This window comes from Scophthalmus maximus, chromosome 14 (assembly GCF_022379125.1).
Source record: "Scophthalmus maximus strain ysfricsl-2021 chromosome 14, ASM2237912v1, whole genome shotgun sequence".
Taxonomy (NCBI): domain Eukaryota; kingdom Metazoa; phylum Chordata; class Actinopteri; order Pleuronectiformes; family Scophthalmidae; genus Scophthalmus; species Scophthalmus maximus.
In genome coordinates, this window is record NC_061528.1 from 19,447,289 (window position 1) to 19,462,193 (window position 14,905).

The following is a 14,905-nucleotide window of genomic DNA, read 5'->3' on the forward strand; positions in this document are numbered from 1 at the left end:
GTTCACAAAAACAGCGGCAACAACTGATTCACAGAAACAGTTTGTTATTCCCGCTTCTGAACGTGAGTCAGTGAACGTACAAGAGCTAAGCGGAGCCGAGGTAGGCTGCAGTTTGAGAGCTGCTCTGCTAACGGGGCTAAACACACACACGAGCCACACAGGAGCAGCCAAAGAGCAGCGGTTCGCCACAGCCGGGAAAAAATATAATTTTATCATAACACTAAACATTTTCGCCCCATCTTGTCAATGAAAACGAAACATTTTGTCATAATTTTTATCACTGGTAAAATGCCACAACTGTCACATATGTTCTCAGAAGCTCACAATTATTTGTTTTGCCATAGTTCTGCCCCTCTCAACTATGACAAAAGAGTTTTGAACAGAGGATAGCTGCTTTAATGTAATAACTTGTGTTTGATGATATGTGTCTTTGTTATTCACTTGAAGTTTGATCTTTGATTGATGGAGCAATGTGGGTTTCTTAACCTGATGAATTAAAGGGATTTATGTTATAATAACACAGAGCAATGTGCTTACATACAGTATATTTTTACATTTATGTAGATGCATGTAGAATATTTGCACACTTGAATAAATAATAATCAAATGCAGAGACATATATTTAACAATATGTTAAGGAGTTGTTACACATATACAGTCTTACCATACCATACCATACCAACCATAATGCTGATGGCCCAGGATAAAAATTTGTTTGACACCCCTGATCTAACATTTCTCGCATTCAATACACATTTGAAATCTACTCACAAAATATCGATCAACACATCTGCATGACCTGAGGTCCCATAAGTCTTAATCACTGCTGTGCTGTGTTTCCAGCAAAAACATTATTGTGACAAATTTTGATAATAAGTCTAGGAAGGGAAAATCATCACTGCCATTAGCAGGTCCCAAACTAGCTGAGCTTTGATTAATAGCATTTACACAGTAGTTGAAATAAGTCTTCACATGTTTCCATTAAACAACAGTTTACAGAAATAGTATATATGCTGTTATGTACATCCTGACTAATGACCACTACTGCATAAAAAGCTTGTGAAAATGAAAATAAATACATAAATAAAATGCATGACATTGCATTTCAAAGTAAGAAAAGGTTAAGAAGAGTTGTTTGGGGCCACACAAACATGTCCCCATCTCTAGCACACGAGCCTTCGAGTCTGAGCTGCTCGGGCAGATTGAGGAACCTGGCACCGATGCTTCCTGTCTTTCTTTTCAAAACCAAGCCCCCTTCCCCATCAATCAGCCATGAAAAGCAAACAACAATATGAGGGGCCTCCTTGCAAAACTGAGGAAACAGGTCTACTTTCTATAAACATTCCTCAAGGAGACATGAAGGCTTGATAAGAAAAAAAAAAGGGAAAACCCTCTCCACCCTCCCAAGCGACACACACACAAAAACAGGGCACATACTTCACATAGTGTTCACATGGATTGCCCAGTCAAATGGAAACAAACGGCTGTTTCACTGATGTTTTTAACCAACCTGAGTGAATGTAAATCAAAGCTAACCCTATTTCATGCTGTGTCCAAACATTTTCCCACTTCACCTCACGTTACAATGAAGTTTAAATTCATGTAGAATCTGGGAGCTGCCTTTTTATTAGCTGACACGGTAATTTCTGAAATTTATGATACGAAGTTTCGAGGAGCTATCTAGGGATATTTTTACCTGTAGCGAAAACACCAGTAGTCCACCCTTGTCTGTGTGATGGATTTACTGGAAGCCACGCATACCAATGCAGAGAATATTTCATTTTTTACCTGGCAAATTTGATTTATGACAAGAAAAACTTACTGGTTATTGTTTGTCAGTAATTTTTCACTTTGTTTGACCCAAAGTAAAGAACTAGGCGAGAGAGTGGCTCAATCACTCTTGGACTTGAAATTTGAAAATGGTGATTATACCTAAGAGGTTCTAAAATGTTACTACATTTACAGATTCAATTAATTTAATCAATTAATGTATAGAAAAATCAGTGAGCTCATGTTTATTGGCTTTCACAGATGGGCCTGGGCCCCCTCCTATTCAGAACAGGTTGGATCAATAACAATCATTTATATAAAATGGATTTCAATATGATGACAACAGAGGTGCGCTGCTTCGTTAACAGCCATGATGACTGTCGCTGATGTGGAGAGGAGTCTGTTGAATCTACTACCAAGACAGAGTTAAATTAACTGGACAGTATTTATTTCTCTGAAACAAGAACAATCAACTGCGTTAGTTGATGCACAACATCACAGTATGCCAGCAGCACCAGTAATAACCAAACGCAAGTAGAGAAGAGACGAGGATTGAGGGCGAATAAATTCATTTAGAGTTGAGGGTTTCTTCAGTGGAGACCAACAAATCAAAGTGATCTAATGTCTGGAAACCTGATTTGAAGCACAATTTTGGTCAAATGGGAACACCATTTCTAGTTGTATCACAAAAACAAAAGCAAACAATAAACCTCAATACATTAGATTGTTTCTGAGAGGATGATGTGGTCCAAGTTGGTGGGCTTTCTCATGCCACGCAGTGCTTTGTTCTGTATGGCATCAAAGCCGTAAATTCTAAAGGGGTCCGCTGTTCGTTTTTAACCGCAACATGAGTGTCCGGATATGCTCCTTCATCCACTCTCAAAACACCTTCCTCTGGGCCTATGACAGCAGATCTTCATGTGCCTGACCACCTGCTCAGTAACTATCATTCGATGATACCTTGAAAAATGTGATTCTTTTACAATGCCCTCATTGGAAGCTAAAATGCTAAAAGCAAAACTGCATGGCAAGGTGCGTTGGCACAGCTATAGGCTATTTATGTTGCTAATGTATTGCAAGTTCACAGTGTGCCAACACCGAGTCCAGAGGACAAAGGTAATGAATTATTTGCTGTGCACAGATTATGGTTCTGCAGAGCATTTGGTGAACGTCAAAGACACATTCCAATGGTGCATCACTTCAATTACAATTTGTGCCATGTATTGATTTAGCCTGTGCTGTGTATGCAAACTCTGTGCTGCACTTGAGCATTACACTGAGAAAATGACTTTTTTTTTTTTTTTTTACAGTATCTTCATTCCCTTGAGTCAACGGCCAGGTTCTGTCATCCAGTTATCCATCCATCCATCCATCCATCCACCTCTATAGGCATCTCTCCATCCACCTATCTATGTATAAATCAGAAAAATTATTAAAATTATTTTACAGTGCAGAGTCATACAAGAGTTTACCCTTTGTCTGCAAAGACACACACAAGGTAGGACTACATCAGCAGAGGAGCAAGACAATTCATGCAGGTGTTTTTTTTTCATGGTCCAAGGAACACTGCTTTATCCCTAACACACACACACACACACACGCACACACACACACACACAATCATTCACTCAAAGCAGGGACAGGCGGGTGAGTGGAGCACTGCTTGCCCGGCAGAGAGTAATGACGAAAAACTCTTACAATCCAGTCGAGCACAGCTGGTGGGTTGTGCGCCATTCCTACATGACCATGAGTCATGGGTAATGCTGCTGCCCAGACAGCACAGTGCTGTGTTACATTAACAATGGCCAAGGAATCATTGTGAGGAAGGCAGGAACACTGTGAAGTTCTGTACATGAGTGGGGATTTGTCGCACAGCACAGAAGAGGGCTGTGGGTGACACAATATACAACTAATAATCCAATTGATATCGAAAACTTTTGACTTTTGTCATATCTTTACATAAATACAGCAGGATCCTAGAAGATACATTGACAGCATTGTCTAAAAAGCATATTGGAAAACAAAACGAAATGACTTTAATGGTCAGCATATCATGATGTTATCCATATCTGATGTTTACCGCTGTAAAACTATTGGCCTCTTCACTCAAGTAGCAACCAGATATTGTTCTTACTTCCTACTGTAAGTCCTAGACCCCCACGGTCTATTCTAATTGATTGGAACTTGAGAGCAACACAGTATCTATAAAATGCAAAGAGGGCGTGTGGGTCAACAACAACTTTGCCTTGAGCCTATCCCACGTGTTAAGTCAGATGTGTAATTATTGACGACTTGGATCAGTGGTTTGGTGGCGAAATTGCTCTACACATATAAGTCCACAGGGATGATTCAAGCAATAGCCAATGGGACCTGCTTGAGCCTGTACTGAAATGCGGTGTATTAATGCTTGCATGCACTGATTAGATACATGTCTGAGCAACCAAACACAATTGAACCTTTATTTCACAGAGTATAATGAGACACAAACAGTACATCCACAATTTTTTTTTTTTAAATCCATTAAGAATCCAGACACCCACACAAATAGGGTTGACAAGGGAAATCACAGCTGGCAGCATACAGTGCTTCCATGCACATCTAGCTAATAATATGTTCTATGTTTTCACAGTATGCCCATATTCTTGTTCTACCAAATTTGAAGCGAATTGGAGGCAATCGTACCTCACGGTATGTGCCAAAAATTCCCAAAGTGCAGTCAGGTTTTTCTAACGCGCAGGGCGATGTTTTCCATGCAAGAACTTTTGGAAGGTCCTGTTCATGGCTACAGACACTGACACGCTGAAATCAGTGGAATCAGACATCCACACACACACACACACACACACACACACACACACACACACACACACACACACACACACACACACACACACACACACACACACACACACACACACACACACACACACACACACACACACACACACACACACACACACACACACACACACAGGGTTTTGTTCTTTGACCTCAGGATGAGAAAAATTGACGCAGACTTAGAGCACAAGCGACGCACATACGAAAGTATCCTCGCATAGATGCTACAACACGTTTTTATGAATTCAGGAGAAGAGGAAAGAAAACAGAAGGAAAAAGAGACAACTGCAAACAAGAGCAGACATAAGCCACCACTGTCATTCTAGCTATGACCATGAGCCGCCAACCACAAGCTATGGTAAGCCAAGAGACCACACACAGTCACAAGCACTACAGACAAAGGAAGGCCTCACTACAGTAATGTACAAAATCTACACTAATACAACAGACAAAGCGTCCAATGTATCTCTCTGACGTGCTCACTTACAGTCGACACATTCCTGTCATCCAAACGTTTTGAGGCAAATCCACATACTGGACAAACTGTGCATCAACTCTGTAAAGACATATACAAAAAACTGAACACATTTTCCTCTGATGGAGTAGAACCTACCAACCCAAACCACACCATTAAAGCACCTATGTCAGGTCACATACATGCTTGAAAACACACACACACACACACACACACACATCTGAGAGCACTTAAAGCTATCAAGCAAATCCACAATGTGGAGGGTTTGCTGTGAATCTGAAAACAGCACGGCCAATATTCGGGACAGCTACGAGCTCAAATACCAGGCAGCAGCTCTTTCTTCCCTCTCACAAGCACACTCCTTACCTGAAAGACAGCGGTGGCCATCCTGTTTCAGTGTGTGTGTGTGTGTGTGTGTGTGTGTGTGTCGTTCTCTCTTTGGTTTTCTCTGTCCGGCCGTGTTTTACTGCTGCATCGTCCTTTTGCCTTGTTCCCCTCCAACCAGATGGCTATATAGCTAAATCCACGCACTGTTACCTCGGTGCAGCGTGGAGTCGGAGTAGTGTACAAGTGTGTGTGTGTGTGTGTGTGTGTGTGTGTGTGTGTGTGTGTGTGTGGATGTGTGTCAGATAAAGAGAGAGAGAGAGAGAGAAAAAAAGAGAGAGTTGGTGTGTGTGTGTGTTTCAGGCTCCGAGCTAATAGGTCTGGCTAGTTTCTCCCTCTTTCACTCCTCCTCCAAGAAAAGGAGCATAAAAATGTCTAAAGAGTCATCCCACAACTGGAAACGGCGCAGTGCAGCATTTAGCGCTGAATAAGCAGGCAAAGTCTGGCTACAGGCTACAGCCATTTCCCCCTCTTTCACTGCCCGGGTTTTTCTCCTCCCTCTTGTTCAGTCTAATTTCACCCTCCTCCCAAATGGGGAGACACATGAGTAATGAGAGAAGAGGAAAAAAATATTGAAGTGAATTTCCCATGGAGATCAGGGACATGAGCTCGGGGAAACTAAAGCACAGCTCTTTTCTCTCTCTGTCTCACTGTCTTTTTCTCATTCTCACATACATTCACACACATTACACACAAAGTCCTTCCTCTTCAGCTAATTCTTCTTTCCTTGTTATCAGCTTCTCAAGTTACAGTTTAAATGTGAACCCCCCCGTCTCTCTCCCTCTCTGGCGACTTTCTCTCTCCAACATACTCATACACTCACTCTCTCACAGCTACAGAGTGAGAGAGAGTGAGAGAGCACCATGAATGAATCCATTTGCTTCACGGCGACTCCAACTCAAACAGTGTCAACAGCAGCGGTGTACATACTTATCAGTCACCAGCTCTGTGTGTGCGTCTTTCAACTCACCGCACCAACAAATAGTTTAAGTTTGTGCTTATTGTTTTTTGAATGAGCACAGTTCAATACAGTAAACTAGTTTAGGAGTGATGGATTAAAGTCTCTTTAACTAATCATCTAATCAAGGAGGGTTCCATTACTCCACCCCTGTAGCTATGATATATAATGTACATAATAAATATAGTAAATACTATTTTGGGAATGATGAAAACTTTGTTTCCTGACATCATGAGTTAAATGATTTACTGACTGCTACATCAGTCAATGTCCACACTGACAACCAACTGCTCTCCTCATGACAAAGCTAAACATTGTGATTAGAAAGGTGCTCTGTGACATAGAATTTAATGCACTTAAGTTATTTTGGAATCATAGCTCTCCAAAAATACAATCACAGCGAAGCGTGTTATGGGTAGCCGAAGGTTTCAGAGGAACATGCATACAGGTTCCAGATGTGTGCATGTAAGCACACACACACAGATCTCAACGCTGCACCATGCACGTCCGGCAAGTTCATTGATTCAAGCAAATTCTGTCCACAGTTCTTCACTCAAAACGAAGTCCAAGAACAAACAGAAGTGGAAAATCATAGAAATATAGAGGAAGCCACAACACAGACATATTTGAATGACCTCCATGCATGTTCAACTTTAACTACACCTTTACTTTTGTTCTTTTTGATAACTTTAAGTCAAAAAATATAATAACATGTATAACATTTGGCCATTTCAACTTTAGAAATCAAATAGAATTATTAGACATATCCACACGATTCATGTAAGTGTGGCAATCCAAATGAGTAGAAAGACAACTAAGATGAGCTGCGTTTTGAGTAAAGAAGCAGAGAGAAGCCAAATAACAACTAATTTCTTAGACTTCATTCAAAATTTTTGAAAAATTCCTGATTTAGAAGCGATGTCATTGCGGTTGCTCTCTGGTTTGCTAGAGGTATGGCCGACCTATAAAATTTCCCGTACCGGAGAAAACAGCGTTAGTTCCATAATTCTTCAAGCTGCTGCAGCTAGAAAGGACAGTAATTAGAGCACTCATACTAGATTAAAACCCTGAAATTACAGATCGTGACACGAAAAAATGATGACCCTGACTCTGTGGATTAGACACTTCAAACAACACCTTTCACATTATGGATACTTACGCCATTGTTAATATAAAAATATTGATTACAGCAGTTAAGGAAGACCAACTTTAATCTCACCTGGAATCCCGATGATTCTCAGTTAGCCCTAAACAGCAGCGTTTCCCACAGACTAACAGTAAAGCGCTGCAGCATTTTAATTTGCTTCCGCAAACCTTACTGCCTTTTATCCAGTAGCAGACAAAAGGGACATTACTGAAGAATGTTTGTTACAAATTTGTAGCACATTAACCATTATGCCCCAACATGGAAACTGTCTTTGATGTTGCTCGGAAGTAATTACATGGAAGGTATTTATAAAAGAAACACCTTAAGCTTGAAGTCGTGTTCACCAGATGTCGGCTCAGTAAGCATTATTTAATTCACTAATAATGACAAGGGCGAGGAAGGAAGGGAGTACTGCCAGGAACATGACATATGGTTTATGGTAACAAAACAACACAGTTGTTTATGTCAGATGGACACATTTACCCGCAGGGACCAGCCTCAAGCGTGGGAAGTGGGTAATCCCCTTGTTCCTCTGTGTCTGTGTTTGTCTATGAGGGCACAAGGTACTGTACTTGAACCCTTGTGTTGCCACACTCACTGCAATGCAATTATGCGTACCAACAATTACATCTCTTTAGGTTAGGGATGGTAAAGTATGGCAAAGTTGTCTGTCTACATTGAAGGCTAACACATTTCTCTTAGTCGTGTCCGTTTTTGTGCCTTGGCTTTTATTATCATCATGACACTATGACTGTTGTCTGTAATCACATCACACATTTTGGTTTTCTACTTTTTCCTGCTTATTTTGTTCTAGTTAGGCCATGGATTACCAGTGTTAGCTTGTATTAGATGAGGTAATGTACAAATGCACCCATGTGTTGGCACTGTTCGTCAATTTGAGTTTTCTAACTGGAAAAACATGGTGGTTCTTCCAGAAACGGTTAAAAAGCAAAGAAGAACAAATCATGAAAGAAATCAACTGTCCAGTTGCCTGGGTAAATGAGAGGGAAACAAAGGCAAAATACAGGCCTTGAGAAAAGGTGTCATATAAATTGAGAAACGGTTAAAATCAAATACAAATAGTGATCATAAAAAAATAATGGGGAGGGAGAGAGCAAGAGAGAGAGAGAGAAAGAGAGAGAGAGAGAGAGAGGCAGAGAGTCTATGACTGGGTGAGGTTCAGTTTCAAGAGTCTGACTCAGGATTTCCCAAGCAACACCAGAGCCGAGCAGATCACTGTCCCCCAGCGGGCCAACTGAATGCGTCACCAACGTCCATACAGTCCACATTTACCATGGATTTCTCAACTGGATGATGATGATGATGATGATGATGATTAGGCAGCAGGAGCCCAGAAACCAGACGGAAAAGTTGCCACTCTGAAACAGAGGACAGGCTTGGAAATGGCGAACTTGAACGGAAATAAAAGTACCCTCCAAACTCCCTACGATGTGTCACTAGGAGGTGTCCTGCAATAGGCCATCCTCCAACAGCTGTTGTCGAGGTTGAGGAAGCTTAGTGATGCCAAAGAAGTGAGTGGGCATCCTCTTTCATTCTTTCCACCAACTCTTGATTACTCCATCATGTTAAAGGCAGGGTGTTCCTGTTTGTTTTCTCTGTTGTTTCTATGCACATGTCGCTACCATGCAGTAACCAAATACATGGCCGGAAGCCACTGCTCCTTGAGTCTGCACAAGAACAAGGAGAACTGACATGGGTTTGTTCTTGGTTTTCACGAAGATTAATTATTTATCAATTTTCCGTCTCCATCAATCCAGGGGGCCAAAAACATCACTCCAACGCTAATTTGCTCTGCTTGCTGGATGTGTTAATAGGCAAATGTTACACAACTTTATCAGCTAATAATATCCTATGTCTTGTTCTGCTTTCCCCAAGTATGCACAAAGCAATTCATGCAGGTTTAACATTGTGGTAGAGTTCTCCTTGGGCTGTATTTCCTGGGACAGCTCAACATAGGTACATATGATGCATTCCACTACAAATATCTTGACTCATTCAAGTATTCTCATCCACATAAAATGAAAATAATCGAGTATCCTGCTGAAACCAAAAACAGAAAAACCATTTCTGCTTGAGTAAGAGGCTTCAAATGAGAGGCCATATGATTTATCCCGTGCTTGAATTGTTGTTGTGTTCCTGCAGATGTTTGCTCTCGTAGGGAGGAGGGCAGAGGAACGAGCATGTGTTCTGTCCTGTGACTGCTAATTCAATTAGCTTCAAAACCATTGGCAGGATATGTATGCGATCAGACTAGGAGCTGCTTACTTGAAAAGCACAGCACACACAAGTACCATGTAAAAGACCTCAGGCAATATTTTATTTATGACACCACCCAGTCCATTTCATGTTAGTCCTCACTTGTTTCCTCCGTCAGGTTGTTCTCCATGATATGGCTCTGGCTTTTTGTATGTTTTCTTAACAGAAATACACCCCCATTCCCTCCCCCTCTCTCTCCTGCTCCCCCTCCTACTGTAACTCCCATTTTCACTCTCTGTATGGCCATATGGAATAGGAATGAAGTTGTTAATGCTTTTACTGGGATTCAATACCACACCAACATCTTTGAAACTTAACTTAGGGTTGTCTAATGCCTGCTGTACTTACAGTAAAAGAACAATGAAATCGCCTCTCTCTATTAATGGACAGTTCATCTGTCTCTCTCTCTCTTTCTCTCTCTCTCTCTCTCTCTCTCTCTGATGTGAATTATTTATGTCAGTTAATTCTGTGATTATATCTAAGTCCCAGAATCTAGAAGCTAGACTTGCATTAACAGAGTACATGTCAACTGCTCTTACAAAGGTTTGAGAACTAATTGGAAAATTAACTTACTTGACTTTGTCTGATGCAGAGGTGCATCAGCATTGGAATCACTGCAGAGTACAAGCCCAACAACTTGACAGCAGGTCTTCACTCTGCCATCGTCAGCAAAAACTGAAATCCTTAATTTCTGGTCTCACCAGTGCTAAACCTGAAATGCCACAATATATATATATATATATATATATATATATATATATATATATATATATATCATCATGACAAAGCGTTTGCTCTGCAACAGTGACACAGCATCTAATTCCAGTCTGTATGATAAATTAGTCCTGTAGTAATGTGTGGTATCCAGAGGAAGTCACTGGAACGGAGAACGTGGTTAATCGTGCCTAATGATCCTTACAGCTGCTGCTGCTGCTACTGCTGCTGCTGCAGAAAAAGGCTGTTTGAAACAGTTTTAAGACAAAGACTTCCTGGGGCATTTCTCTCCAATTCCTCTGTAAATGAAGTCATGGAAGCTTCAAGGTGAAATATGTATATATAAAGATTTTAACATTATTACAGCAGCAAACAACTATTTTGTCTGGGTCGATTATTGGCCTGGCCGATTATCGGAGCCAATATTCAAATATTTTTGTAATTATCAGTATCTGCCATTTTTTAAGCCGATTCGCCAATAAGATATTTTTATTTTAAAATGTGTTACTTTGACTGTGATGCAGCCACAGTCATGTTGAAACACACTTTTTTACTGCAGGAAAATATTGGTTTTAAATATCAGTTATCGGTCTCTTAGATTAGTAATAATAGTATCGGACTAGAAAAGCCATATCGGTTGACCCCAACCATTTTGTATGTAAAAAAATAGTGGAGCAAATGTTGTCCTGAACAGAGAATTATGTGGAACTCCTTCTGTGTCTGTTGTAATGCAAACTCCTCTGTTCTTTGTTTTGGTAGCTGGTTCAGCCACGGTTGCATGTTAGTGCATGTCCTCCCTGTGAAACCACTGGCCCATTAGGGTTATAGGCCAAAAAAGTAACCAAATAATACAAGAATAACATTGTCAAAGATTAGGGTCAACAACAAAAACCTCTGCGCTCTTATAAATCCAAGTTGTGTTCACCAGGTGAGGGGAGGGCCAGCCGCAAACCCGACGCTCTCTCTCGAAAACACATCTCACACATATGGATGCAGGTGTTTGGATGTGTCAACTACATGGAGACAATACATAACACAAAATCGATGGTCTGTGTTATTCTCAGCCGTACCAAGAATTTTGTATTTCCAGGTGATTGCTCAGAAATGTTTAAAAACTGGCATGCACACAGTGCAATAACGCCTGCTTACTCAACCTTAGTGGTATGGAAGAGATTGTTTGGTGGACTACATTAATGAAAACGCTGAGTGCTGAAAGATATCCATTTACCTAAAAAATGTCTACTATAGAAATTCCTGATTTTAAACTCTGATTTGTCTTAAATGTTTAAGTATTTGTACATACACAGACAAATTAAAGAACCAGTGTAATTACCTGTGCCATGGAGGCTATGCTTTCAAACCAGTTTTTTCAGGATTATGCAAAAACTAATGAAAAATTGAATTTCGGCGTGGATCCAGACAAATGGACGGATTGAGGGATTTTTTTTTATCATTGGCATACATGATGGGGTAAATGAGAACACACTGTATCCATTGAGATCATGGATAACAAATCTGAAATAACAAAAAAAAACAAAAAAAACACTGGAGGCCAGCCAGTACAAACATATCACAGACTTTCAAACCAAGAAGTATTGTGAGAATTCAGATGAAAAAAAAATGCTTCATCATTTTGGGGCAGAGAATGAAAAACTAGTGAACTCAGAGTGTGTACATTTTGTTCCACTTTTTGGTGTAAACTGGTAGTTTCCTTCATTGTGAAGGTTCTACTCAGCACCTCTGCTTTGTTCCTGTGCAATCCATACTAGTGGAATTGAATTTCTGTTAAGGCTACAGACCAAACGCAGTGAAAGAGAATGTGATCAATTTTATCCATTGAGAGTGAGATGTTGTGTTCTGATATCAAGGCCACAGAGAAGCATATTATATGTTTATATTGTCAGACTGCATTGCTTTCCAACACAAAGGGAAAATTACCGCACAAAGCAGAAAGAGGGTGCAATTGATTCAGGAAAGATTAGAATTTAGGGTCACCCCCGTATACTGTATACTACAATATACTATATAGTATAGTAGGTGCAGAGTGGCTGCTGTTAAACCGTAAGAGTGGAATTAGCGTGAGCAGACGATAAGCTCTTAAGTAGTCTGAAGTTGTACCTTTCCTTAATGCTTTCACAGCAGCACGGCAGGAAAATCCCAGATATCCTGCCTCTTTCCTTTAAAGAAGAGAGTCTGAGCAAAGGAAGAGGTTGTGAAAAAGAGTCAGGAAAGAGAAATGGAAAGGGACTGTATGTACAAATGTATGAGAATTTGTGAAACATTTACTTTGAAATTGACTTGTGTCTCCTAGGTGATCTAAAAGATCCTTCCTGTCATCACACTGAAGTGAAATTTTACTGACAAGATGTGAAGCATTTTTCATATCCAGTTGTGAGTAAATACACCTGAGGGGTGAGGACACATATGTGCAGGTCTCACCATTTTTTTGCAGTGACCGGGGAAAATATGGCCCAAATATTGGTCCTATCTCGAGACAGAGATTTATAAAAAGTATGTACATGGGAGAACTGTCCCAGCTTAAAGTTATTATCAAGAGGATCATATTGTGTATGACTGAGAGTCCATAGAAAAAAGCTTAATCTGCCTTTTAAGATAAAGTCTATATTTATCTACTGTCGGTCTTGCTGGCCAGACTCTGTGCCAACAGTCATCATGCTTGACCCTGCTGCAGTCACTCCCTTGTTTTTCATCTCAGTCTTCTTTGCAAATTGCTTCCTGCCAAAGTTTTGACATTTTTGGTTGAAATGTTTAGAAAAGGAAATGCTGCTGTGATTTCTGGGGATGGAAAGTTTCACTTTTGTATATAAATACGGTGTCTTTAAACACAAGGAGTACAAGGAGTATTTTATGGCCTCCTTCGACATCTTCTCCCAAAGATTTGGCTACTGGCTTCCAGAAATTAAAATGTTATCAAGCATGTAGTGGATGATTTCATTAATCACACTTTGTTCTACACAGCAACATAACATTTGTGTGAACCCACATTTTAAATTCACTTACAGTAAAATCCCTGACATAATTAGATAATTATTGGTTATAAGATAATATTAGTGTCAGCATAAATTGGATTATAGTTGTTCCACATTTTCATTTACAGTTTGATGAATCCAAGTTAAATGAAAATTAGAAAATCATTTTGTATTCTTATACTAAACCTGCGTTCTACAGGTACAGTTGCTATTAACTGCACAATCTTGTTGTCATGATGACACAATTTCTACCATATGATCATGAATTATTTATTTGATATACATAAGATTTTGGTCCTGTCTATAGTCAGATATAGTCTACATTGGAAAATACATTTTTGAACTACTTCTTTGTGACTTCTTAATGATGTCACTTAGCATATGACATCATATGATTGGGAATAATTTTCTAAGAGAAGATGGAGTTCCGGGATCTCATGTGGCGTGTGATCTTCACCACTATGGCTGTAATCACAGTCAACTTCTCCTTGTTAGGGTTCTGTCTGTGTTAGTCATTCAGAGGTCCCCCCCTGTCCAAAACAAACTGGATTCAATTTGCTAAAAACACCAAATAATATAAGCAGTTCCATATAAAATAATCAATGCAATGCTGTTCAGCTGATACAGGGCATCTTGGAGGTTGCTACCAGAGCTGCTGCTAACACTTGCTCAGCTTGTTTCACTGATAACTTTAGATCCAGAAGAAGTTTTAATGGGAGAGGAATTTTTCACAGAGGAATTTCCCAGATTGGAATGAATAAAGTATCTATATCTCCAAAATAAATGGACCTAGGGATTAAATCAGCAAAAACGTTAAAAGACAACCCAAAACCAAAATCTTTCATCTTATCAAAAACGACCATGATCTAAAAGGCATATTGTAAAAAATGCGGCATAAACTAAGGAAAAGTCGATTTAGACACTTCAACCATCCACAATGCTGACACATAAACAACAGGGACATGACATCAACAGGCAACCAAATGAAACAGACAGTGACCTTGACTAACATTTATATATTAGTCAAGGTTAGAAACTGTTGGTAATATTTGGAATAACGTAAGAACATAACTCAAATACAGTATCTAGCCATAATATATTTAATAGCACAACTCTCCATGATGTGACATCAGAGCAGCACTGTACTGTGACAGAAATGAGGAGGGAATGATTTACCCTTTCAGTGCACTTTCAGTGGTGACAATTACAATACAAGGAAAAATGAGCAAGGAGACATAGGTTAGGCTTATCATTACAGCCATTTTGTCTGATAACTTGCCACTGAAGGCCAGTCCGACATGGCCAAAGTCCACACCTCATACTCAGTGTGGCCTGTCTGCCCTGCACCCCTG

General features: G+C 40.0%; 1 protein-coding gene across 18 annotated transcripts in view; it reads right to left on the minus strand.

Annotated features, from left to right (window-relative positions):
- Positions 1-14,905, minus strand: part of tns1b (tensin 1b) — a 179,582-nt gene that overhangs the window by 86,981 nt on the left and 77,696 nt on the right. The window contains exon 1 of one of the 18 annotated variants that reach the window (XM_035651050.2): positions 5,450-5,961. The exons of the other annotated variants lie outside the window; for them this stretch is intronic. Coding sequence (XP_035506943.2) covers positions 5,450-5,470 — 21 coding nt within the window. The 5' untranslated portion in view covers positions 5,471-5,961. Of the gene's footprint in view, positions 1-5,449; positions 5,962-14,905 lie in introns of those variants that run through there. 18 annotated transcript variants of the gene reach the window in all.